This window comes from Phaethon aethereus (genome assembly GCF_964289735.1).
Source record: "Phaethon aethereus genome assembly, chromosome: 10".
Classification (NCBI taxonomy): Eukaryota; Metazoa; Chordata; class Aves; order Phaethontiformes; family Phaethontidae; genus Phaethon; species Phaethon aethereus.
In genome coordinates, this window is record NC_138586.1 from 17,394,153 (window position 1) to 17,421,011 (window position 26,859).

The window sequence follows — 26,859 nt, forward strand, 5'->3', positions numbered from 1 at the left end:
ACTCTTCTGTTCTTACACCACTGTTCCTTTCCTCCTGCAGGACACAAAATTTAGATTAAAAAAAGTCAAACAACAACAACAAAACCAACAAGATCTTGTCTCAGTCTTGTTGAGTATCTCCAGCCCACAAGCTACGTGCACACTGGCAAGATGTAGACTTGCCCTTTTCTGCAGGTATGCATTTTGTAGTTTTTAAGAGGAAACCAGAGGGAAAAACTGATACGGGCAAGACAAATAAATGTCTGTGCCAAGCTCAGCTTGCTTAGGGTTCTACAGAGCCTGTGCTGGGAAAAAGGCGTTACTCAGATTTAACTCTGAATAAATTACCTGGAAGGTAGTTGGAAGGCTGGAAGGTTTAAATTCCTTCTCCAGCTAAAGCGAAAGCTTCCCCCTTCCCCAGGCAGGACCACTGCTCAGTGGTGTTGGTTTTGCAGGAAGCTGCCTGCAGAAGGAATCCACAGCCAGACCTTTCCATGTTGGAGCACGCAGGGAGAGGTCTTCTCCCAAGAGACAGGACTGGGAGTATCGGGATTGTGTCTGCAGGGGTTCTGGCACTAACTGGGAGGGAGTAGAAATCCCGGTTCTACCTGGGTAATTGATATTTAAAACTTATGGAGGTGGGATGCAATGCATGAACTTCAGGGATACAGCGGGTTTCCCTACAATGTACTTTCCCAAATTACTTCTTTCACTTCTGGTATGTTTTAGCTTTGGTGGCACACATTGCAATTTGTTTGCCTCCAATGAGTTTGTCACTGTTCAAAGCAACGATGAAAACACAAATGCCATTTAGAACTTTCACTAGACAGATTAGAGGCATTAATTACAACTCATTTGATTTCAGGCACGATAATTCGTTTTCCTTCACTCTGCCATCAACAGTTTTGGTGCCACCTTATCTTTTGCAACCAAGCCTAACTGCAGCAGCCCGTTTAGCTGAGGGCTCAGTTTACAAAAAACCTGTTGTCTTCTGGAACCAGAGAGAGGGAAGCTGGGCCATTTAGAAGACAAGAGAGAGGGGATGGCTTCACAGGTTGAACTAGCAGACTTAAGAGGAAGGGCTGAATGTACGTTGTGCAAACCAAATTAAGTGGCTCAGCTGAAAACAAGGTGCATTACCTAGTTTTATATTTGCTTATCTATGAAATTACACACTTGTGAGAAAGTCCTACCTCATTTAATGGATAATATTTCCTTTTATCAAGCTTTTTATTGCTCCATCTCCCAGAGACTTTCACTGACAATTCAGTTATATAGGGTAGCCTTTATACATGACAGGGTCACAGCATGCCCTGCACAGACCCTCCAAAACCACTGCTGGTCTTGTTACAATGGGGTTAGCCTGGAAGACGAGTCAGGGAGCTGGATTAGCTCTCTAGAAAACCAGAGCTCTCTGTCTCGGCTCTGACACGTTTCATTGCACTGTCTCCACCTCCCCTTCCTCTTCTCTGTGGGTTCTTGGTGGAGAGGTTTCCTCTCCCCGTACATTGGTACAGATGACCACTGAGAAGCCCTTATTTCTACGAAATCCTGCATGCATTGATGGGGTGCACAGGCACACACACAAAAATTCAGGACTTTACCATAAGAAGAACTTCTTAAACATTCACTACTAAGTGATTAAAACAACCTAGCATGGTCCTTCTAGCTATGGTTAACCCAACAACCTCTACAGAAGATAACTTTGCAGAGATTTACAAATGAGACTATTTTCTACCATGAGATAATTTTCTTTGGGAACTCACATTTTAAATGAAGGTTTTCATCGTTCCCTTCTTCCCAGGAGGCACCTCCCCAGGCAAAGCAGTGCCAGCTCCATGTGCACTCAGGATTCAGGGGGTTCTTTTCCAGCTGAGAGTTTGCTGCAGATTAAATTTTAAATCCTTTTCAATAATCACATCTTTCTTCACCACTTTTTACTACTGTGTAGAGAATTATTATAAGGATTTGAAGCTTTTTTCTTTTTTTTTTTAAATAAAGAAAAAGTACAGGTAGTTTGATCAGTGCTTGGGGAGATAAAGCTTCCTCAGATTTCCCAAAGCTGAAGTTTTTATCCTCCAAGATTACAGCAGGCTGTTTCCTACATAGCTAAAGCAAGGGAAAAACAGAACTTAAAATAGAACAATAAGAACCCGAGGGCCCCACGTCTGCAAATGAAGAACATGAAGCACATGAAAAACTCAACTTAGGGAGCAGCTTGGTGGATCTGCCTTGAGAAATACCACCATTCCTCCTACATGGTCAAGCCATGAGAAAAAACCCACAAAATTTGTAGGGCAAAGGAGGTTTAACGGAGGAAACAAAACCAAAACCCATTTCTGTCTGTACTACATAGAAGATAAAAGTGCCGATCATTTTTCCAAACACTGAATTCTGACTTGAAGGCCTTCTTTAGAAACGGCATTTGCTCTTTGTTTTTAATAAAATGGTTTTCCTCCTTGGAATGGGGCTGAGCCTTTTAATATTGCTGCAGAGTAGAGACACTGCTAATAAATATTTAAAGACTCAAAGCTTTAAGTGAAAAGAAGGATTTGTTGGATAATATTTCACTTTCCTTAAACTGTTTGTTCACCATAAAAATTGAAAATTTTAATTTTATGGTGATTGCTCAGAGGGCTGATGTTCAGACACTTCCCCAAGAAACCCGAGAGTCAGGAAGGCAGTCTATAAATAACTACCTTGAAAATAAATTTCTGTGAATTGGACATAACCCAGATCAGATTTTCAAGCATGTTGTAAATTACCCACAGCCAGAGCATAGGTCAAAAATATTTACTAGCATTGAGCTTCATTCTTCAGATTCACCTCCCAGGAGTATTTTAAACCCATAGCACACAATAGGAAAGTCTGAGGTTCAGTCCTGCTTGCCCTCAGCCCCGGGCGGTTATTTATTCTTCTGTTGACACAGCAGTATTTTCTCCTGGCCTTGCACTAGTGCAAATGTCCATAACAACCAAAAGTATAATCTGATTTTTCTACTACATTAATATGAAAAGGATTGCTTGTGATTAAGGACTGCTTACCATTAAGCTGGCTTGAAAAGTACTACAATAGCTTTAGAAAAATGCAGGAGAGCAGAATTATACGGGAGGAGAGAAGGGAGAAAGGGAAAGGGAGGGAGGGGTTGCACCATCACTTTCCTCTTCACAGAGGGACCTGACAGATCTCCTTCTTGAAAGGAGCGGAGCAGTGGCTATGTGGGATAACACATGCTATTTTAGGTGCCATTTTGTACCATGGTCATTTAGCTCCGACACAGGTTGTCCATGTCAATGGAGGGTGACCCAGGAGGGCTGCCAGGGTGTCCTGTGGAGATTGACTCCAATCACTTGTGCAAGGCACAAATAGACTCATTGGCTTTTATGGATTAGTGTCTGAACTCCCACTGAAGTCTCTATGAGCACATGTCTCTGTTCATTTTTTCCAGGCTGCAAGTAATTAAGGTTGTTGATTTATAAAGTCCCACCTCCCTGATCCCTATCTGCTGTGCCCGTTGGGAAGCTCTCCTTGGGCACACGCAGTCCCTTCTCTTATGCCTGGGAAGTTCTCAGTATGCTTCAGACACCAGAGCAAACCAACCAGAGAAAATACTAGAGGGAAAAAGAAGTGGTGGTGGTGACCTTTCAGAGCTGGTGACCTGGCTAAACTGCTGAGGGGAGGATAGTTCCTCACAGGTTCACTGCGCAAACTGCCAGCAGGGTTGGTGTGATGACTGTGAAGTTCTGCCAGCTGGTTTGCTTACTAGCCTGGTTTTACCCAAGGACTGAGGCAGCCATTGCTACCATGCCACCAGACTCCCAGTCACAGAGATTAGCAGCAAGGTGGTCCATTAGGAGATGGTCAAACCCACAGCCCCATCCCAGTCAAACTGTGTTGGCATGGAGGGGTGGCAGAATTTGGCCCTAAATGTACAAGAAGATCAAGATGTGGTCAGTACTCGAGCAAGATGGATTGTGTTCCCATCCTGGAAGAGCATATGCAGCATTTACCCGTCGAATCAGGATTCATAGCTGGGAGTTGTGATGCTTTTTAGAAGGAGCACACATCACAAACTCTTCATGTTTCCATGAGTTTGACACAGCTTTCAAGAGAAAAAGCTGATGTGAAGAAGCATCCATCAAAAACCCTTGGGAGATGCTTTTTGTGATTTCTAAGATTCTGCGGTTTCAAATTATGATCTAAGCCTGAGCTGTGGAGCTCATGCATTTTTTCAAAGAGACGAGCCTAATTTAGAAAGAATGTGTCACATATTAGCCATCGCATCTTTTAACTGGTTGCATTTCCATGCATGTGAGATTGATTTAAGAAGTTTACAGTATGCTTCAACTCAAACAGTATATTCATAATTAGTCATACAACCTCAACTGCAAAGAGGGCTAGCCAGACCAAGACAGAGAATTTTCCTAAGGTAGGATAAGGATGCTGCTTTTTAAGATTACTTGACACTAGTTTAAAGGCAAAACTCTCAGGGCATCTGAAGTAAAGTTTAAATTAGCAGCTTCAACTAAAAGTTCAACCCGTGCAAATCTGATGAAGCACCATTGCATTCTGTACTGTCACCTCGGGTTCCAGCCCTCATCTGCCCCTTTGCATCCTACTGTCCATCCATCCTCTTACTACCAATGCTCCCAACATCTTCTGAACAAAGCATAGGCCTGATAACAACTCTACAGGCACCAAGCATGTATGGACACTGAGGTGTCATTTTCCCATTGCAGTTGGAGCATAGGTGTGTACATTCCCTGTGGAGTCAACACAGGGAGGAAGGCACTTCAAAGCCCAGCCATATCCCTAGCATCTGACCATTTGGGTCTCTGAGCCGCTAGAAGTACCTCTTCCCTGCAACTATAGAGTCTCTGGTCCCAGACTTGGCAAGTCAAGGTAGGAGATTATATTCAGAAAGATGAACCCAAACTTCTGTGCCACCTTAGCACCAGAGACCGGAAAGCCCACCTACAAACAGTCATGGCAGATCTTTATGACAGCAGGTTTCTTCCTCCATCAGGGAGGTGACTCCACCGTACACCAGTGAAAATCACCCCTCTGAAGCGACCACTGCATACACAACTACGCTCCTTGTTGAATTTTCAGAAGGGTGCCCAAGTAGTGCAGAAGGGTTTGGCGAGTTCTCTTGGTGAATCTGGCTGCAAATTAACCATCATAGTAGACCACTGATGGCTTTGCTGGAGCTGGCAAGTCAGAGCATCCAACCACCCATTACTGAACACTGTTAGCAAGAAAAGTACACCAGGGCACTACGTCAGGGGGACAGAAGAGAAAACCCAAGTAGGTCAGACCCACTAGAAAGGCCAATTCAGTCTTAACCATTCATCACAACATACACCTCTTGACGGTCCTGGGATTTCAAGAGAAAACTTGCAGTGTCTCCCTGTGGAACCAGAGTGGTGGTTTCATCCATCGTATGTGTTGATGTGAGCAGACAGTGGAGACTGTGAGGTCCTTTTCTCTGAATATATGTCAACTACTGACTGCCTCATGTAGTAGGTCCCAGAGTTATAGGGAGAGCTCTCAGCTTTTCCAGTTCCCTCCCAACTCAATCAGCTGGAAGGGATGTTCTAAGACCACAGTTATTAAGCAGAGGACAAGCTTTGCGTGCCACTATGACTCACGGAGCTGGCTGGTGATATCAATTAGGGATACACAGATTAGAAACATCCTTATCTCTTCTCTGCATATCCTCCCCTTAGATTTTAATGTTAATACGACAGACAGTTTGGTCCCTAAAGGGGAAGAAGGCAAAGTATAAAGGTAGTAGAATGAAAGGGAGGTGGAAAAGGTGAATAGGGCACAAGGATGCCTTAGGACAAGGAGAAGTTGGAAACTTCAGATGGAATGTGGTTAAGGCAAAGAAAATTAACAAGGGCATAGGCACAAATGTTGACATAGAAAATGGGCAAAGGGAGAACACAATGTTATTACTTTATGTTCAGTATGGAGTTAAGTGCAAGGGCTTTGACTACGGTGGGTTTGGATGTGCTGGTTGAGACTCGTTTCACCCCAATTTTGACAACCAAAAGTTGGACATACAGCATAAGCTGTTAATTGATGCTCCTCTTCTAGTCAACAGAAAGGCAGAGCAAGAGAGAGACATCTCCCTCCTCCAACAGGCATCAGAGCAAGGCGGGATGAACCTTCTCTCACCAGTGGAGAAGGAAGCAAGCTCCCTCTGCTTAGCTGGATGCTGCTGGCTGGATCTAACCTGTCTCTATTAACAGAGTCCTGGTCCAGGAGTATTCCTCTAGGACACTATGCTACTAATGCCATCAGCAGATGGGAGCAATGGGTTTGCTGGGGGAGAGAGAAACATCTTTCAGAGATCTGTTTCGAAGCAGCCTCTAGAACTCAAGTTCACATCAGCAAGCCTGGGCCAGGATGAGCCTCTGTCCCATACACAGTGGCAAGACAGTTTTTGAGCTTGTCTTTAACTTAGTTCTTGCTCTGGATGATGATGTTTTATCTTGGTGATCTGACCCATCGAAACCTGCAAGAGCCGCTGCCTTCTCTGAGCTTCGTTTCATTGCTTTATCCAGAGTTTGAAGTGGAGATGGCAAAGTCTGAATTTAGAATAACTTCAGCAGCAAGGTGTGTCTAGCTGTGCTTACACTCCGCTTTGTGAAAAGACAATGACCAAACCAAATCCAGATTTCTTTTTAATCTGGCCTATTTTAAATCAAACTGAAAAGAGAAATATTAAAGCAGCTACTGTGAAATGTGCTGCTCCATGAATTAGTAATTGTGTTTACCTTCTACATTGGGAATTTTTTGCCTGTGCTGCTGTTTCTTACTGCCACACAACACGAGGAGCTTTTATTCAAATGAGACTATTTCAAAGCACTTTTACACTCATGTAGAGTCAGGAACTTCTTTACTTTCTGACAGTTATTTACTTCCTGTAAATATTTCACAGCCACAGAATCTCCCAGATGAAAGCAGAGTTTGCTCTGTGCTCCTGTTCAGGAGTCTAATTAAAAATGAAATAAAATGGGAGGGATGGAGCTTAAGTGCTAACTGCGATGGACGAGTCTGGAGGGAATTCAGCAAGGGGAGCCAGTTTCTTGGCACAAGTATTGAAGCCTCTGCGTAAAAGCAGAAGAAAAATGCCCAACATGGAAACTGAAAGCCCTGAGATGGATCGGGAGAGTAAGGGAGAGGCTTTCAGGTAGGGGATAGGTATGAGCCAACACTGCTCCTGCACAAACTCTATGCTGCCATCACTGAAGAGTTGGTCCTGGCTGCCATTTCACATCACCAAAGCCAGAGACCTCCTTTTTGCCTGCATATGCCCTCCCACAGCACAGATCTGAAGCCAGCAGCAGCATCTCCCAGCGCCTGCGATCCCACCAGCCCAGAGCCACCACCACCGGGACAAGGCTTCTGCATCCCACCTGTGAACGCTGGGGGCATGTCCCCACCTGGGGTAGGTCACTAATGCCACTGACGTCCAAGCGCACCTTGGTATCTTCAGTGGCTATGGGACTTTTAACAGAACCGGTACTTTCTCCGGTATGTTAATGACTGCAACAGAATGATAGGCAGTGCAAAGGACTCCATGGCTGTGCTGCCTCTATGTTTGGATAACTTCCCACAGTCATTGCTCCAGAAAAAGCCAGGGACTTCAAAGTAATCAAATAAAGCATGAGGGGGAAAAAAAAAAAAAAGATCAAACATTACTTTCCCTATTTTTTCAGAAATAGCTTGTTTGCTGTTGGTTAAGGAAAGATTACTTACCATAGCTGTCTAGAGGACAAGGGCAAATTGCAATTTGCTTCAGGTTTTGAGCGAGGATTTTTTGCTTAAAAGAGTGCATTTGGAGACAAGGGAGATTATGAACAATCCTTTAACAAGATCCTCAAGCCATCAGGCTGTTTAACATTATTGATCAGTGCAGCCAGAGCACATTTAAAAAAAAAAAATCTATCAGATTAAAATGGAAATAGCTCTCTTGTTCTGACTTCTCATAAACTTCATTTCACTTTGCAGCAGCAGTCTTCTCCGAAAAACAGGCAGTCCCCAAGCCTGAGGTGGTGGCCCTGCCAGGGACACGCTGCCCTGCACCCCTGCCAGCTCCTTCTGCCTTTGACACAAACACACACCCGGCAGCCACATGTGTGTGGTGGTTTTGTTCCAACAAAAAAAGGGATAGTTCAACAAAAAAAGCCACAAAACTAACACCTCAAACCAGAAGAGACAGAAAGAGACAGAAAGCCTTTTTAATAGTCTTTAAAATTTAATTTATTTTAAAATACACAAGCTTTGACTTGGTTGTGTATTTTAAATAGCCTTCTTCTGAGAACATAGAACACTAAGTCGGAATAAACCCAGATCCAGTATTTAATTGATGTCGTCCACCTCAACAGCAAAGCTTTCACCTCCAAAGTGCCCATGGTGGGGATTGCAATTCTGGGGGTTTTGTTTGCCAAATAAATAAAAATAAACACTTTGCTTTCAATTTAGCACCCCAGAAGTTGACAGCAATAGTAGTAAACAATAGAAATTATTTGTATTAATAGCCTTGTTTATTCTAATGATGCTGGCATTTTCTGCAAAGATTAATTAGCTATAATGTTGCAAATACTATTACAAGTGAAATATGCACCATAAACCAAAAATAATTTGACTGACCTATGTTCTAAAGTAAAATATTTACAGTAATGAGATTCTAATTGTCCTTTGTTATGGCAGACCATTCTCTACACTCCCCTTTATTGATAGCGGATGTATTGTTTCCGCATTTTAGCTCAGTTTATTTTCTCACATTTGCATTTTCTTACGCACAGAAAATGAGAGATGATCATTACCTTCTTCACTTTGCATTCAATTTACATCAGCAGCACATTACCTCATCCTAACTCATTTATCTACCACAGAAATTTGATAACAAAAGCTACTGTCAGTGATGAAGAAAGATCATTTTAAATGGACCAAGAAGAAACAAGACGAATTATAGGTTTCAGGACCTTTTGTTTGCTCAAGAAAGGGAAAATAAAGGATTTTTTCCACCTCAGCAACAGGGATCTCGCAAGGCTGTAACTCACGTCCAGAACCTCATATTTACCTGTAGCCGATCGGTCCTTTCTGCATACAAAAGTAACTCCAAATACCCACGCAACCGTAAATGTCTCTCTCATTTGCTGCCCGGAGGAACATTTTCAATTTTTTGAAATTTGAATTTATGGTTCATAAGCTCAAGCAAACACTTTTACCCAAAGGCTACAGTAGCCTCAGAGCGACTAACAGCTCTCCAGCCTGCGAGACACAGGCGCACCCAACACGGCGCGTACTCCGCGTCTCGCCGGACGGCGTTAGCCTGCTTGCGAGCACGCGCGGTGCCATGAAACGTGCTGTGGGATTCTCCTGCATTGACGATAGCAGAATATCCGTCCTGTTTTGCTGGGAACCCGTAAAACCTGCCAGCTCCTCTCTTCTACTTCTGCTTGAACAAGCCACCAGAGCCTGCTAGCCTCTCGCTGCTCTTCTCTTAACCGTAGTATTAGACCCAACCCAAAAAGGCAACGGCACCAACACCACATTCAGAAGTTGGGCGTTACGACGGCTCTGGCCAAGACCCCCTCGCTGCTGGGCAGAGCACCGCAAGCCCCGGATGCGCACGGGCGCGATGAGGGGTTTCCGTCCTGCCCCATGGACGAGGGAGGAGGGGGAGAAGCAGAAACTGGGAAGCAGGTTTTAAGGAACAGGTCATCGGCAGAAAGCCCACAAGCCCTCCCCAGAGTGGGGTGAGTGATTTTGGCCTACTTTCCCTAGAACTCCTCAAGGAAGGAGGGTGGGGGGAGATTTTTCACCTTTCTAGAAGTGAGGGTTTCATTTATTTTTTTACAATATTACAGTATTTTCCCAAAAGCAACTACTCGTCTTGAATAGCTCTTCGTATTAAGGGCAAGTCAGAAGGGAAGAAATGGGTTTTAAAAGTTGTAAGTAACCCACCATTAAATATGAATGGTTTCATATGAAAACCTGCTCCTCCTTTTCTGTACGAAAACCTGCTTTTTTTCTTATTTCATTTCTTCCCTCATCTTCCCTCCCTGTCAGTCCGCTCTTTAGCCAGCATGGATCAGGAGCAACATGGGAACCTGCTCTGTGCAGATGCTGCCCGCGCACTGCTCCAGAGCCGGCATCTTACCAGCACGTCCCTACGCCAGCCCGCTGTCCAAGCCACCAAGCAGCAGGTTCTTCCTTCGAGAACAGCACCTAGGGAACTCCATGGAGTTTCCAGGGTTTGCCCCAGCAGACCTGGATAACGGACTAATAGTCTTAGCTCACTTCATCCAGGTTTTTAATTAGAAAACCCCTGTGAGACTGTGCAGGGCTGGCTGACACAGCCCTGCTCCAAAGGTGCCTGGTCCCCGAAAGGAAGCGTCATCTGCAGGGTCATCTTCAAGGGAATTGTGCCGGCTCTTTTGGATGAAATGTGGATCGTGCTGAAGCCTTTGAAAATGCTACTGTAGACTTTTATATGGCCAAGAAAATCACCTGGATAGGAATGGGAAACCCAGTGCTTTAAAGAGGTTCACTGAAGCCGAACTAATTTATTCTCGTGCCATGCTCAACCCCCAAACATGGCAGTAATATCCCACAGAGCAGAAGATGAGCCCAAGGACTGCAACTACCCAGCAGGTTTCTTGTACATGGACATGCCCTCTCATGTAACACCCATGCTGCCATTGCAAGCCTCACCAATGGCACATCTGGGGACTTTAAATTAAAGGCTTACCCAGAATAAATAAACAACCACTTGCACTTTGGAACTATTGACTGAGCTCCACCACCTGAGCAATTTGTTAGAGAGAGGTTTGGGCAGTGGGAAGAAGATGGCAAATATTCCCCTCGTACTCTCCATTTGTCTTCTGGGAGCTTGTCTTGGTGACGAAAGTACAGGTGGGTTCATTTAAAACCTAGCAAGTCCTTCACTTTTGGGTGTGGGGCGTTACTGGCACAGGTGAAGGGACAAGTTTGTCACTTGACGGTGGGACAGCTTGTGCAGTCTTATAAGAGACGAGAGCTCAGAGGGATCGCTGCATTTCATAGCTCCTCTTTTTAAAGCTCTGGTTCTTTTCTTGGGAATGAAATAATAGCTTTTATGCTGATTTGACACAGAATGTGTCACAGGGATTAATTCTAAGAACGGGATTTTTCTTAAATTTTTGCAGCTTTTAAGCTTTCAGAGCTTGATTCAGCCATTTTCGAATGCACGCACCCACACACGGAAGGAAAATATGGGGAGAGCGTAGCTGGTGGAGTAACATCCGCACCTCTTCGTGTGCCATCGCTTTGTCCTGGAGTACAAAGTACTCACATCCATAAAACAGTCATTGAATTTGCCACTGGGAGAATTGTTTAAAGCCAAACCCAGCGTGAATTTAACAATGACTGTAAGATGCAGCCAAAATTGTAGACAAGATAGAGTGGTTGATGGATGTGGGCAATCACACATAGTAATGCAGGCTGTTGCTTGATTTATCTGTAGCAGCAACAGTTCCAGCAGAGGCTGGTTCACATCCAGGGTGAGTACTTGTTTGGTGCAAGGCTGGCCTTTCCTCTTTCATTAAAACACTGCAAGTAACAAGGGGTTTTTTTTAAAAAAAGGCCTCTTTCCAAAATGTTTGCTTAGCAACGAAAAGTGAGCACAGCCACCACCCATCCAGGTGTACCTGCTAGAACATACTACACCCAGCTGGCAGGACAGGTCTCCCCCCACAGCCCCTCGGCCCAGAGACCCATCTCACTCTCTCAGGGGCCAGTTCAGAAGTTGATAAGTCACGTGTGAGTATATTCTTGGTGTGAGGATGGTTCCCAGCCAGGGTGAGTACCATACCTGTGACCTTCCATTCAAGTTTTGCTTGTGAAGCAGTGTTGTGGGACCAGTACGCAACTGAGAAAGCCTGGAGAGATCCAAGGGAGGCAAAGCTGCATTCATTAAAATGAGCTCTCTCCATTAAATGGGTTAATTACGGCAGGTGCCCGGCACATCCCACCGGGAAGAGAAGAAGGAGTGGGTCTAAGGCAGCTGCCTCGCTTCACGCAGGGCAATGTGTGGCCGTGCCCACGGGGGTTCCCTGGGCACGGAGAGCCCAACAAGGTGACAAAACCAAGGAAGGCTCCACCATTCTGCCCAGCCTGGGGACAAGCTGGAGGCTGCAGCCCACGCCATGGGGAGAAGGGGGCAAGTCTCCTCCAGCAAGGCTGTGCCCGCCCGCCGGTGCCTCCCTGCTCTCAGCCCCCCGCTCAGCCGGGGAGCCTCGCCTGGGGGTCCCACACCTAAAGCACAACCGTGCAGCTGGCAGGGGCCCAGCCACCCCCCGGGGGCTGCAGGGTTTGAAACAAGCCTGCCTTCTTCAGAGGCCGGTGCTGTACCCGTCAGTATCTACTGCCAAACAATTAGAATAAGGTCAGGATTTTAATGCACTCCTTTTTGTTTGTAACCAAAAGCACACTAGCATGAGGAAGGCAGAGGTGCAAGCTTGCGGTACACTGATTAAAAGCATGGCAAAAACGGCGAGTTCAGTCTCTTGCAGAGGGATCTTTCGGTGAAGGGGCTGGTTACGCCATCAGTGGCATGGCGTAAATCAGAGCAACCCGCCTGGGGTTCCTGAGAGTTCAACACAAGTGATCCCCCGCGGGTTCGGAGAGGCTGGGATCTGCTCTGGATCAGGAGCAGAAGTTGGCCATGAGAAGGAACGAGCGGTGGCACTTGCCCCTCACTCTCCTCTCTGCCCGCCTGGCTGAGCTCATGCTCCCCCGGAGGGCCAGGCCCACAGGTGCCTGAACCCCTTCCAGCACAGAGCCCCCAGACAAGGGTCTGAGTCCAGGGTGGCCACCAGCAGCTCCAAGAAGAGCTGCTCTACCGTGCCATCTGGTGACAAAAAGAGACATGGCTCCGAGCACTGAGGGTGGCTGGTGAGAGAGGAGAGGCCGGGGAGGCACGGCGGGAAGATCCTTTGGGTGAATAATGTCCTTTTTAGAGAGGTGGGACGGGGGAAGAGTGCTCAGGAGAGGCGGGTCAGGAGCAAACCCTGCTTGGCGGCTGCCGCAGAGAGGTTGCTGCTGCTGACGCTGCCAATGGGACACGTTGCCCTGCCAGGAGAACATTCATGGTAGCACCATGACAGGACTGCATGTCCTTGTGCCCTTCATCAGGCAGCCACCACGGGACGCCTGGTGGCCACTGCAGACTTCCCGCCTAGACGGGGGGTTCCTGCAGTGCCAGCAGCTCTCTGCCGGTGGTTTCTGCCCAGGAGCTTGGCCAGCAAGTTGAAGGTGGATGCACACCACCTCGTTGACATGACCTGGCCCAGGGGCTGAGGAGGATTCATGTCACCCCTCCTGCCAGCAGGAAACGGTGGTACCCAGCCGCATGGGTAAGGGTGAGGAGCAAATGGCCAATGGCTTCCAAGGGCCCCAGCACCTTTCACAGCCAAACAGGCAGAGACAGTTAAAGCAGGACAACTTCTGTGTCCAGACGAGACCTCACTGAGCAGCAGCATGTCAAATAGCTTACTCCGCTCTGTGCATCTATGATAGGAGATACGCACACCGTCTGCTTTAGGGTATTTTAAGCATCGAACTTCAGCGCTCCTAATCACCTTCTCGCCATCAGTCATTTCTGTCTGTCGACTACTTTGACCCTTGGTTCTCCAGATTTGATCCTCTGGTTTGCACTTAAGTTAGACACCAAAGAAACCTCAAGCAGATGATAACACTCCTGAAATGCCTGCGGCCATGGGGCAATGGGGGGGTGAACGCATGAAAAGGGCTTGCTTTTGGGGGGAGCAGAGCCCTGACAGCCCATCCCAGCTGCACCACATGACAGCACGTGCTCCTCTCTAGCCCCCATTTCTTTTCACACTGCAGTCTTCATCGAGAACAAAGAGGCAAGCTCGGTTCTGCGCAGGCAAAAGCGAGCCAATTCAAACCGACTGGAAGAGGTTATTCCTGGGAATCTCGAGAGGGAATGCATAGAAGAAAAATGCAGCTTTGAGGAAGCCCGAGAAGTGTTTGAAAACACAGAGAAAACAGTGAGTATCGCTGCTGCAAAACGGCAACACCTCGTTCCCCCCAGCCTGCACCTTCACGAGCTTTTCAGGTGGGGCACAGAGTGGGAAGCGGGCAGCGAGGGGAAAACCTGCCGGGGCCAAGTGCAGCATCTATCGTGTTTTATCCTCATTGCTGATCCCTCAGTTGGGCTGGGGAACTGCTTTAAAGGTTTGTTGGTCACCGCTGGTATTACGGAGGTGGTTGTTTTCCTGCAAGCCTTTTGCTTTAGCTTTGGAGTCATCCCTTTACTACTTCAGTCAGGCAGTGCCCAGAAATTAGAAATCAAAGGAAATGTCTTTTTTTTTTTTTTTTTTCTCCTTTGCAGATGGAGTTTTGGAAAACATACATTGGTAAGAGTTGCTTTCTTCATGTTCAAATGCATAATATTCATCTCTCAATGCATAAGTAGCAGATGTTTATTGAAATAAATGTATAACAGTTTCTGAATGCTGGAATGACAGAGCTAGTCAGAGTCATGCACCCTAAATCCTGCAGCCACAAACAATCCTGGGCCTGTCCCGTTTGTATTTAAATTGCAAAAAAATTACTATTTTTATTACCATCGAAAAAATAAATTATTTGTTCAAACAGGTTTTTTTGAATAAACTTCAAAAACCTCACAGAACAAAACCAGTTCACAAAGACCACTGGATCCGCTGAGCCCAGGTCACGCTCTGGACTTCCAGTTTCAGAGGTGTTACAGAGTAAAACACGGCGGCAATAATTAACACCCCTTCAGCAAACAGCAAATGCTCTGTTCTCAAGCAGAGATCTTCAGATAAGGCACAGCCTCATGCAAGCACAACGTGAATCCCTGGAAATGCCATATTAAAGTGGAGGCTCAGCATGATCATAGCAAATAGCTGTTTGCAATTCACACCAGTGCTCCCAAACCCTTGCTTCTTCTTCACCATTTTCTTTTCACCATCTTTCCACCTTTTGGTCCCTTACCAAAAAGGTTTCAATGCCCACTAAAACATCTGAAACTAATTTTAAGGACATTTCAATAAACGAACTGCTTTGTAGGTTGGCAAAGTGCCCAGAACATCTCACTAAAAAGCCTTAAATAATTCAGAGTATTCAGTCCGGACTATAAAATAAAAAAGTTACATTTGCATCGTAGGACCGTCCTCTGAAAACCCAACTGATGAATCTCAACGCCGCATTTGTTTCCCTGCCACTGTAACGAATTAGCCTTTCAAAAAATCGTGAGTGCCATGTATTCCCCGATCACCCAAAGCGCCTGGTTTACTGTTCAGCTTACACGCTGCTGCTCCCAAGATGTGCAGCCCCCGCCAGCTCACCCCTTGCGCTGCACCCAAGTAGCACCAAGCCCCGATCGCCCTCAGCAGGCAGCAATAGCAGCTGCGATCCACACCCTGGGTGCAAACCCCGACACCACATCTTAGACAAGACAAAACCATTTTGTCGCTGTTTGCAGACCTGCCTTTTGCATTCCGGCCCGTTCCTGAAAGCGCCGTTAACAGCCACGCTTACAGGCAGGACACAAACGCATCAAGACGTTCCCCTTCCTCGTGGCCTTTGCATAACCATTTCAAAGCACACAAATTTAATGTCACTGACTTGCTCTTCCAAAGTGTTAGAACATTCATTTTGCAATATTTTTATTAAAGCCTCAGCTTCTCAGCCATAGGCAACTGTGAAAGTAAAAGCCCTGACATGGAAAGAAAAAAATCTAGACTAGTTAATAGTCGTACAAGACTTAGAAAGAAAGAGCAATGACCGAGGCGCTCAATCCTAATACACAGCGAGGTCTCCAAACCCAAGTGGACAGGCCCAAACCTTCAGAGAATTAAGACAGTAGTGTTAAAATAATTCAGATTAGGAAATCCTAACCACTCTTGAGGAAGCAGGCCTTCTAACTTTGTCTGTCTAACTTAGCCAAGACATGAGGTCCTGTTGAGATGCTGCATGAGGAGGAGCTCTGCTGAAACAAGCAGAATTAACCCACGCGGGACAGGGTATATAATTAGGACCCTGGGTAAAGCCCCGCTACTGATGTTTCCCCAGCGCTGACGTTGTCTGTTGTGCACTTGGGTGCCAGGGTCTGACTTATTTTCCATTACAAAGCAGGAAGGTGGGCAGTATCTCGCTCGTCTTTAACAGGAGGCTTGCACAGAGCGAGGCTCCGGCGCTTGGTCAGCATCAGCTGCGGTGGATGCTCGTATTTGCTAATTCTCTTGTCTTCTCTCCAAGATGGAGATCAGTGCGACCCCAACCCATGCAAAAACGGAGCCGTTTGCAAGGACGCAGTAAGTTCCTATGTGTGCTGGTGCCCGGCTGGGTACGAAGGCAGGAACTGTGAGATAGGTACGTACCGGGGGCTCGACCTGCAGTTGTTCTGCCCTACTTGAAATCCCATCAGACCAAAGTGGCCATAGAGATTCGTCCTGCCCAAGGGCTGTTTCGTACACACTTTGCCTTGCTGTAAGGCACTGTGTGAATGTGCGAATTCAGACCACCAGTAGCGGGATTATAGTGGGACATGCTTGGGGATACTGGAGCGGACATCTCCGTCCTCTCCTGTCCTTGGTGGAGCTCCAGCTCCACCTCCGCTGAGCACCGAGGTGCCTGCTCTTACGCAGGGTTCAGCAAAGACTCAGGCTCAAGGTCTTTTGTTCAGCACGCTGCAGCTGCCAGCGCAAATGTTGACACAGAGACCTTCCTTTATCTCCCCAGCACAAGCTTTTCCGGGGCTGCTCATCAATCAAGGACGATGTGCTCACCCGCTGAAAGCGACGGTTTTCCACCGACCCCGGTGGGCCCCCCATGCTCTCACTCCTCCCCATTTCTGATGCCAGCCTGGGCAGCAGGTGCTGAGCAGGGCAGGATTATCACAACCTCCTCTGAGTGGCACTCCGCGAAATTCATAATTATAATTATCACCAACAACCTTGATTCTGAAGGCAAACAAAAGGCAAATATTTTCCTGATGGGTTGAGGAGTTTATGAAAACCAAACAGCTGATAATTTAAGCAAGAGGGATCTTCAGCTTTTATATTTATAATATAATCAGGGGCTGTGCGACTCGCATAATGTGCTAGACTCACTGCACTAATAAAAGATTCTCTTTCTAGTTGTGCTTCTGCTCTGGCAAGAGAGGAGCGTACGCTAAAAAGAGCATTTCAAAGCTGCATCAAATTTAAATAGTCTCACTGCAGATTTCTCGTGGAAGTGAGACAGGAACAAAAATAGCACTAGAAGTGAGGCGTGAAAAGGAGCTCTGTAAAAATAGTAAATGATGGCATTAAAATGGCTACAGGAAGGGAGGTGTCCTTGAGGAAGTAGGAGTGGAGTTAATCTGCTGTGAAGTTATTTGAAAATTCACCGAGAATTAAAAGGGCATCTGTGGATTAGTGGTTTCCCACCTCCAGGAGATGGTGTTCCCACCACAGAGGGGTGGGAGAAGACACGCACAAGTCATAGGGAATCTCGCCGTGCCTCAGGTTGGGACCTGTTTCATCAAACGTCCTACTGAAATGGGTCTTCTGCACCAGGCCGCGATGATTTATTGCTGTGTCAGGAAGAACATATGGCTTTGCTTGAGGTTTTAAATTCGGAGCCCAGTGATAATCCCGAGACAAAGCCCTGCTTGGGTTCAGGGTTTACTCCCATTTGACACACAGCGTTCTCCGCTGAGCATCTGCGCCGGGGCTGGATTGCCGTAAGCGCGGGGGGGAGGAGGGCAGCACGACGGTGGGGAAATCACGTGGCTCGTAACCAAATATTTGCAGGAGTCCTTTAGGGTCAGGCTGCCAAATTTCAGACAGCATGCAGTTGTTGGAGGCAGGAGGCTGTGCCAGGGCTCGGCAGGACCTCTCACAGGGCCCACTGGCCCTTTCCTCAACCTGCCTTCTCGAAGAGGTGCCTGGTGCTCCTTCATCACGAGATTTGGAAGGAGGACACTCTCCTTGCAAACTACCACCCCTTTTCCATAGCCTGGAACAACCGGAGTGGGTCGTAGGCTGAGTCCAAAGTCCCAAGTCTGAACAAATAAAAAACAGTTTTATTTCAGAAGAGCTTTCACAGTTTTGTTCTAATTTCTTTCAGACTTCACTTGTGCTATTAAAAATGGAGGCTGCAAGCACTTCTGCAGGCATGACCCGCCACAGAAAGTTGTGTGTTCCTGTGCCGCTGGCTATAGACTTCATGAAGATGGAAAGTCCTGTGAACCTACAGGTTAACCTTTAAAGTGTTTTTAAGAGATTTGGGTGAAAGTTTCCAAGGTTTTGTCCTGGATTTAGGTACAAGAATTTCATAGAAATGCAATATCCTGTTGGAAACCAGCCTTGTTTTCCTGCTTAGCAGATGTAAAGAGCCTGACCCTGCACTTCCCAATGGCAGATGTGAGGTCAGGCTTGAAGGATGCAATCTAAACACCAATTTTTTAGCCTAGGTGGCTGGGGGAGGAGGGTAGGTGTCCGGGAATTTGTGCACAAAGCAAATGCTCATTTCAAATGGCCACTCACACAGGTGCCTCTCCCACTTGCAGTCATATTTCTAGGTATGGATCAGTAGTTTTCTGGAGACAGAAATGTGATGTTCAGCTACATCAGCATACATGCTGGTGTCCATCCAACCAGAGTTTGTTCCCATATTCTTCCAACAGGAGCTACTACCTAGTTACCGATCCTATATTGAGGGTGCTCTGGGCTTTTTCAGCACAAAAGACCATCTTTCTTACTGTAAATCCCCTGATGGTCCTTTTCATGACTGGCCATCACCCAGTGTCTGATAATTACCTGAGTTGGGTGGAAACAAGTGAAGCTTTGCAGTGGTGCTGTCCTCCCAACAGTGTGTATCTGCACACTAAGGTCCTCAACAGAAACTAGACTCCGTGGTTTAGCTGTGGGGTTAAGTGGGGTGAGGGGAAACGCATTGCTTGAGGTTGCAGCTTCATAAAGGGCTAAAGAATAGCTGGTTCTTGTCACGTTCCCCAACTTTACCCGCTCCTAGACTGTTACAATATCTCTAACTCCACTGACACGTGCAATCCCAACCCACCGCAACACAACAAGTCGCTTGGGCATAAACGTCTCAGAAGCACATCTGGCAGAGGAAAGAGGAGATCGAGTAGAGAAATACTTTTGTCATTTAAGCTCAACTTAACATTTGATGCTACGATATTTCTAACACCTGAGAGTAACAGATTTGCACACCTAAGCTAGCATACAGGCACCCTCACAGGCGAGTTAGTTTCTGAAGGTCTGACAGCTGGGAACACTTTTTGCTCTTGAAAGTGCTGACTTTCAGCAATCACTGTAGGAAGTATCGCAGGCTGGGAGTCCTTCTGTTAATGGAGATCATTAAAAGCTCAGGTTCGTGTTGCCCAACATGCTATATCACTTTCACTGGACCAGAAAGTTTTACTGTTAGCAATAAGATCATCTTTCAGGTTGGGTAATTGCCCTTCCTGCAAAAGCTTAGCTCTTGTTGGCTCTGAAACCTTCATTTCCTAGCCTAAGCTCACAGGTACACTTTCCATCACTCAACACTTACTTAAGCCCTATTCCTAAAGCGGACTGTTTAAAAAAAAAGAAAGAAAGAAAGAAATCTCAGTAGGCCACACTGACATCTGATTTTACACTAATGTTTGTTTGCACAGTACTGTCAAAAGCTTTTCAGACAAAAGACAATGGCTGATGCTATTTACTATTTTGACTGCCACTATCAGCAGGAATTCGGCACACACTGCGTGGGAGGGAAATGGGAAGAGCTCGTCTGAAATGAGCCTACAGATGAGATCTTCATTAACAGAGAAAACCTACAACTCTAGAAAGAGTTTATTAATGTTTTCCTCACCTTGGTGCCAAGCAGGATTATCTGTACAATTGGCAGATATTATTTCCTGCCCTCTCCCAGCTGGACTTTTATTGTACTGGAGTTACTTGCTGCAGAAATGTCAGCCAAGCGCCCGGCTGCCCGCCACAGCGAGCGTCCCAGGAACGCGCCTCAGCACCCCGCGAAAGAAGGGTGCAGCTGCACCGTCCCGTCAGACGTGCGCTCCCTCGCGCAAGCCTTCCTCTTTTTTAATGCTGCTCAGAATTCATTTCTAAAGCCCAGAAACCACCCGTGCTTTTGCTACTCTTACATATTACCTGCACTGCAGCCCATAGCCCTGCATCTCCCCGGCAGTCCCCAAACAAGGTGCTGAGGCGAGGCAGCGTTTGTCTCCTCGCCTGCTCCTTTGATTGCTGTAAATCTCAGCGTGACGCCCAGCCCGTCGTAACCGTGACCATTTCTCTCCCAGTGCCGTATCCCTGCGGGAAGATCACGGCTCCTGAAGCGAAGAGCAAGCTCACGCGAGCCATAAACACCTTTGAGCACTGGAACGTCACCACCGATGACCACGACGATGCTCATGACGAGGTGCTCGACAACACCACGGAAACCAGCACCGCCGCCACCACGAAAATCACACCGATAATTAAGACGGGCACCCGGGTGGTCGGTGGCTCAGACAGCATGAGAGGCGAGGTGCCGTGGCAGGTACTGGCTATTTCTGCAGCTCTCCTGTAACCCCAGCAGTCGCTCTGTCTGTCCATTTCCTTCTGGATGCAGGATCAGCTTATTTCTACATACCCAAAGCCCACCTCTGAGGTTAGTTTAGCAATAGATCTCAAGTCTAACAGGAAGACAGCTTCTTTCTGTACACAGTTTTACACCACAGCAACAACACTTGCCTGGCTGGGGGTCCAAAAAAAAAAAAGCTGGAAGTCAGAGTAACAGCAGCTTTATCTGCAGGGCATGAAGGATCCCATTTTGAGCTGTAGCAACAGGTCCCCCAGCAGCCCACGAATTTACCAAGACTAAGCTGAAGGCTGAGGGAGGGGAGCTTTGCAAGGCACAGCTTCACAGGGAACAACACAGCTCCTTTATTGGCTCCATCAGTTTCAACAGATCCACGATAATTTATACCAACGAAGGATCTATCCTGGTATGACATCTACCAAATCCAGCGGCCCTTTCTTTATCCAACCCCACACGCTACTTGCAACATCATAGTCTTCTCTACCTCACCAAAAGTGACATCACAGGCAAGGGGGTGGCTGCAAAGAAACCTCCAACCCACCGCTCTGTGAATATTTTTAAATTGTTGTCAAAAGGAAAGTTAGCTCCTAGCTTGGGTCTTTTTCAAAGTCACCTACTGCCCTTAAATTCTACCCTGGCTTCAGTGAGTGCAGAAATCTCGGCTGCGAGGGCAGAATAGTAAGTTCAAGCGAGGTTCTAGGAATGGCAAATCTCTTTCTGTTGCAAGCTCAGGCACAGACCGACACTAGTGGTTCAGTGAACAGTTGACCACACAGGGATGTAAATGCCCGTTCGCACAGAGCAGCCGATCCCTCTGCGTCTGCGGAGGGAGCGGAGCAGGGAGCAGGGTGTATGCACATAGGTCGGGAGCAGGTATCTGCCCTCCATTTCAGAGCTAAAAAAGCCAGGAACGTGTTGGGGGGACAGACTGTTGGGGCCACCAGAAGCAGCCGCAGGAGGTTTGTTGGGACATCACGTTTGTGTCCGAAAGAGGCCGTACCGCTGCCCTGGTCACACAGAGCTTTCTGGCACAGCTTTTTGCAGGCCAAAGCATAGGTGATGCCGGCACCCACCGCACGCTCACAGACAGTCAGGAGGAGAACCAGAATGTTAAATACGAGAAATCAGTACCGATAAAGAAAGTAAATTCGCACGCTACGAGCCCACCAAGTCCGGCTAGTTAGCTGTGCTCATGGACACCTTCGCCTCGCCAGGCACCCTGTGGAAAAAATCTCGGTTGCCCTTTTGCCAGCTGGCAAACGGCGGTGCTCGGTCTGCCGGCACGCAGGCGGCAGCCAGGAGGGGTGCTACGTCCCCCCGGGGCTTGGGGGTGCTTGCGGGGCTCAGATCCCAGCGAAGGGCCTTATGAACCGTGTCACCGCCTCCTCTCTGGCTGCTCCAGCGGCAGTCCCGCACCCACAGGCACGCGTGGGCGCCGGCTCCGCGGCGGCAGCCGCCACCGGCAGCCTGCGCTGCCCTCCCGTGGCCGGCGGGCGGGTGGGTGCGGGCACCGGGCGTGGGGATGGCTGCGGGCCCGGTGGCACTCTGGTTCATGCCCGTGGGCGAGCGTCGTCCTCTCCATTACGGATATTGACCTCCTTAAAATGCAGCCGGCCCTGCCTAATGAGGCGTCAAACGACCACGTACGTGGAAAGCATGGGACAGGCAGACAGCGACGAGCCACGTCACTTGAAAGGCACGAAATGGGTGAATTAGAAAGAAATCCTTCTTTTAAACGCAGTCCACCAAGTCAGCTGATCCATTTAATTAGATGCTTTTAGCATAAAGGTATCCTGGCTCGTGCCCCGTAGGTGCTGAGGCACTCAGATGTCCCAATGAGACGGGTAGTTAAGATTTTATCCCTAGTTAAGATCTAGTCACTGGCGAAACACTTTTAGGAGGTACGTGCGGGAGTGCTTGTATTTCGGACACTCTGAGTTTTGTGCTGAGGTTTACGTTCGGGGCTCTCTGCCCTCCTGGCCTGGCAGCAGAGGAGGGCAGAGAGCCCCGAACGTAAACCTCAGCACAAAACTCAGAGGAGAAGGACAACGGGGCACTAACACGCGTGCGGGGCAGCGTTGGCCACCCTTTGCGACAGCGCAGGGGACGGAGGGGCAGGGAGTCCCCGAGGAGCAGCGTCTCTGGGAGCACTGGGTCTGTACGACCTAAACGCAGCCTGTTCTACAGCCAACAAACCCCCCCCATGCCATTCTTCCTCCCCTCTGATTTACACAAACCCACAGGTGAGATTTCCTTCTGCTCCCACAGGTTTATCTGGTGAACAGCAACGGCGTGGGCTTCTGCGGCGCATCCATCATCAATGAGAAATGGGTAGTGACGGCAGCGCATTGCCTGCAGCCAGGTGACGACGTCACTGCCGTGGCAGGTGAGCACCTCAAGTGGCATCGGGCCAGCGCAGGCGAGGGACGTGGGACGGGGCTTGCACTGGCCAGGCACGCGGCACTGCGGGGAACCCCGGGACCCTCACCACCACCACGGGCAGCAACGTGGCACGGGCTGCTTTAGGGCACCGAGGCCCCAGTTGCGTTCTGCAGATCGCAGCGTTCCGGCAGCCTGGTCGCTGCCGGTACCACCACCGCTGGTGGGAGCGGTGAGCTGGGTCCGGCCTCGGTCCCAAAGCCACGGAGCTCCCGGACCACGCTGCAAGCACAGCTCAACCTCACTGCAGGCAAGCTCACCTGAGCCGGAGGGGACCCCAGGCTGCCTAAAAGCCTGGTGGACTTCAGGTAAGATGCTGCTTCAGGAGCTGGTGTGATGGATTTTTCTCTGCTGGCCACGTAGGACCTCGCTAGGGATTTCTGTTCTTCTTGGGGGTCACACCAAGTTTTCACACAACTCTCGGTGAACGGGTTTGTGTGACTGGTGGAAGAGGGGCACCAGTAACCAGGCTAGCTCCTTGCAAGGAGAAGATGACTACTTTTGCCCCCAACTTCTTTAGAAGTAAATAGAACTTGCAGATTGAACTAGAGAAACCGGGCTGGCATGTGGGAAAGCTTTTAGAGCAGGGTCTCTGGGGAGTTAGGCAGGGGTGGTGTGGCCAGGCTGCACAGCCAGTGATGCTGCTACTTTACAAAACGAATGTATCTCTGCTTGAAAAATGGTGTTTCCCCAGCCTCTTGGTACCCAGCCGCTCCAGACTGCCTGCCAGGCAGCCTGCTGACAGCTCAGCGCGGGGCCTTGGCGAGCATCGCAGTGCCACGTTTCACGGCTGTGGCAGAATCACCTTCCCCAAATTATTTGTTTCTCCCCTCTGTGAGTATCTAGTGTGGGAGGGTTACGCTGATGGGTACAGGAGGGGTATGGTTTGTAACCGATACAAGCTGCGCTGGGAGGAGGCACAGAAGAATCGTGCTTTCCGTTTAAACGCTATGAAATGTATTAGTGACAAAAATTACATTCTACCTGAGCCTCGAAGCACTGAGTTTATATCTACAGAACAAGCTCATCAAAGCGGCTCCAGACACATTTTCATCTTCTATGTTAACGTGGCTGAGCTCCTGGGGTGCCTGGCTGGACCCCAGAGACTGTGCTATGGGGCTGGGCACCACCTGCCCAGTGCTGGCAGGATGAAGCTCACAGCTCACACACAACATTTTTTTTCTATCTACTTTCAGGCAGTTCTGCTTGAGAGCCCAGCACAAAGCCCAGCCTTGTACTCCCCAACGTGAGAAAGTACAAAATGCTTGGTGCAAAAACAGACTTGTCCTCCCCCCCCCCAAAAAAGCATATTTCCACTTGGAGAGAGGTTTGCCTTTGCTGCATCTGCTTCTCCTTTCAGGCTCCCTCCTGCATGTCACACACCCCTCTGTTTACCAGCCAGCTCCCCTTGCGTTACCTTCACACCGCCCTGCAGCACCACAGGGTTTCCAGGGCAGGGTTTTGGACACGCAGCAAGTCAAGAAAGGAAAACGTGATTTTGCAGGGCTTCAGGGACCATTGGATTTGTGCCTGCACCACGTACGCGGCGTGGGCAACATCCGATTCCTTCATGTCTGTTCGTACTAAATGTTCAGCTTTGTATACAGCATCCTAGGAGGCCCAAAAACTGATAGCAGGGGTGGAAGAAGCATTCCCCTCCCCATCCCTCTTTGCCTCTCCGCTTTCGCCCCTGAAGCATATTTACAGGTCTCCAGCAATAGTAAACAGCCGTAGCGTAAGAAAAACCTTCTGAAAGTCTCCCCCACACCTGCCTTGCATTCACACTGTAGAAACACAGCCTGCAAAGAAGCTGACATTCACACTCCGCTGCAGAAAAACCCTCACAGAGCACAGCAGCAGCACCAGCCACCAAACCCGCTTTCGCCAGGCGCCGGCGTTAACGCGAACGCGGAAAGCTGCCTCACCTCTCGCCGGGCTCCGCGCCGCTCCTCGCAGGCAGGCACAGCAGGCACAGGACACTGCCGGGGCCAGGAGCGCTGCAGATACTGCTTAGGGGAGACGGTGTATTCTGGAGATTACAGCAAAGCGTGCAGAAGCACCGCAGCAGGGGTTAAACGCACCCTGTGCCTCTTGGGCTGCCAGAAAGCAAGCGGGAAAAGTCATCCTGCCGCCAGTTCGCAGGCGGGAGAGGGGGTTCAGCTGCCAGGCAGACCCAGAGGCTGCCCGTTTGCCGGCCCGAGACCACAGAACACCTTCCCTTCCCTCTACCTGTTACACAAGCCGGGAGGGGAGGCAATAGGCTGCCAGCAACTCAATGACAGGAGCCTGAAGCTGCCGGCAGCACTCAGCTGCAACCGCAAGCAGCTGAGCCCCGGGGGGGTGGCAGGGACCGGGGGGCACCTGTGAGCATCACGGGGGGTGGGCATTCCGTAGTCCCCTGCACCCCGTTCTGCCCTGTGGCTGTGTGGTTTTGGAAAAGAAGTCAGGTTTCTTTTCACTAATAAATGATTTTTAAAGAGAGATTTTTAATTCTAGAGGCTTTCTCCCCTTTGATGCTAGGGTAACATCCCCCTTACCTACCTGTGAGGGTGCTAAATCCCAGGAACGGCCACATTGCTACTAACCTTGGCAAAGCAGCTGGACCTTTGGCACTTACGGGCCGGTGCGTGCCCGGTGTCGCATCTGGGGGTCCAGGTCCTGCTGGCTGCGGGGACCGAGGAGCTGCTGCCATGGGGGGACCCCCAACGCCCTTTGGGCAAGGAGCAAGCAGCCTGGCCGGCAGCAGGCTCGGAGCGGCCCGAGGGCTGGGGCGCGCGGCGCTCGTTCCCGTGCAGCCGCCCGGCTCGGGTAGCCTCACATCGCTAGTCCGGTCACGGAGCCCGAGCCACGCTTGTCTCTGCAGGTGAATACAACACCAACGAGGATGACAGCACAGAGCAGCGGCGTAAAGTGGTGAAAATCCTTCCCCACCCCACGTACAACGCCACGATCAACAAGCACCACAACGACATCGCCCTCCTGGAGCTGGACCAGCCGCTCCGCTTCAACAGCTACGTCACCCCCATCTGCATCGGCAGCCGGGAGTTCACCAACGCCCTGCTGAAGCACGGGACGGGGACGGTGAGCGGCTGGGGCAGCACGCTCTTCCGCGGCCGGCCGGCCACCATCCTCCAGGTCCTCAAGGTGCCCTTCGTCGACCGGCCGACCTGCCTCAAGAGCACCTCCACCACCATCCTGCAGAACATGTTCTGCGCGGGCTTCGCGGCCGGGGGCAGTGACACCTGCGGGGGGGACAGCGGAGGACCCTACACCACCGAGATCGAGGGCACCTGGTTTCTCACGGGGATCACCAGCTGGGGTGAGGAATGTGCCAAGCCAGGTAAATACGGCATCTACACCAGGGTCTCCAAGTACCTGAAGTGGATAAAGGAAATCACGAGGCTTACCTAACCCCCGGGAGGTCACGCCGCGCTGGGGACGGACTGGTTAGTTGAAGAGAGACCGTAGCAATCTACGCTGTTTCTCAGAAATCGTTGCGTTTTAATAAACGTTTCTAAATGAACTAATTTCTGCTCATGGAAGGCAAAAGTTGAGAGAACGCAGTGGAAATGTGGTATTAAGGAAATAAAAAGCCCTTTTAATCGCCCATGACTGCATTCCTGAACGCACCAGTGCTGCTGAGGTGGTGTAAGACCCCAGATCCCAGATGCAGAGGCTGGTGTGGCTGAGCCGGGGCATGGCTCACGTGCCCCGGGCCAGCGTGCCACCGGCATTGCCCACGGCTGCCGCACAGCACCGCACGCAAGGGGAGCCCAGCAGGCACCGGGGCCTTGGGCA

General features: G+C 49.1%; 1 protein-coding gene across 1 annotated transcript; it reads left to right on the forward strand.

Annotated features, from left to right (window-relative positions):
* Positions 1–10,847: 10,847 nt before the first annotated feature.
* Positions 10,848–26,472, forward strand: F9 (coagulation factor IX; the record flags this gene model as incomplete). Its single annotated transcript, XM_082004265.1, has 8 exons — positions 10,848–10,914; positions 13,888–14,051; positions 14,396–14,420; positions 16,288–16,401; positions 18,142–18,270; positions 20,342–20,580; positions 22,891–23,008; positions 25,925–26,472. The coding sequence occupies 8 exons, from the start codon at positions 10,848–10,850 to the stop codon at positions 26,470–26,472; spliced, it is 1,404 nt and encodes a 467-aa protein (XP_081860391.1).
* Between the last annotated feature and the right edge of the window lie 387 nt (positions 26,473–26,859).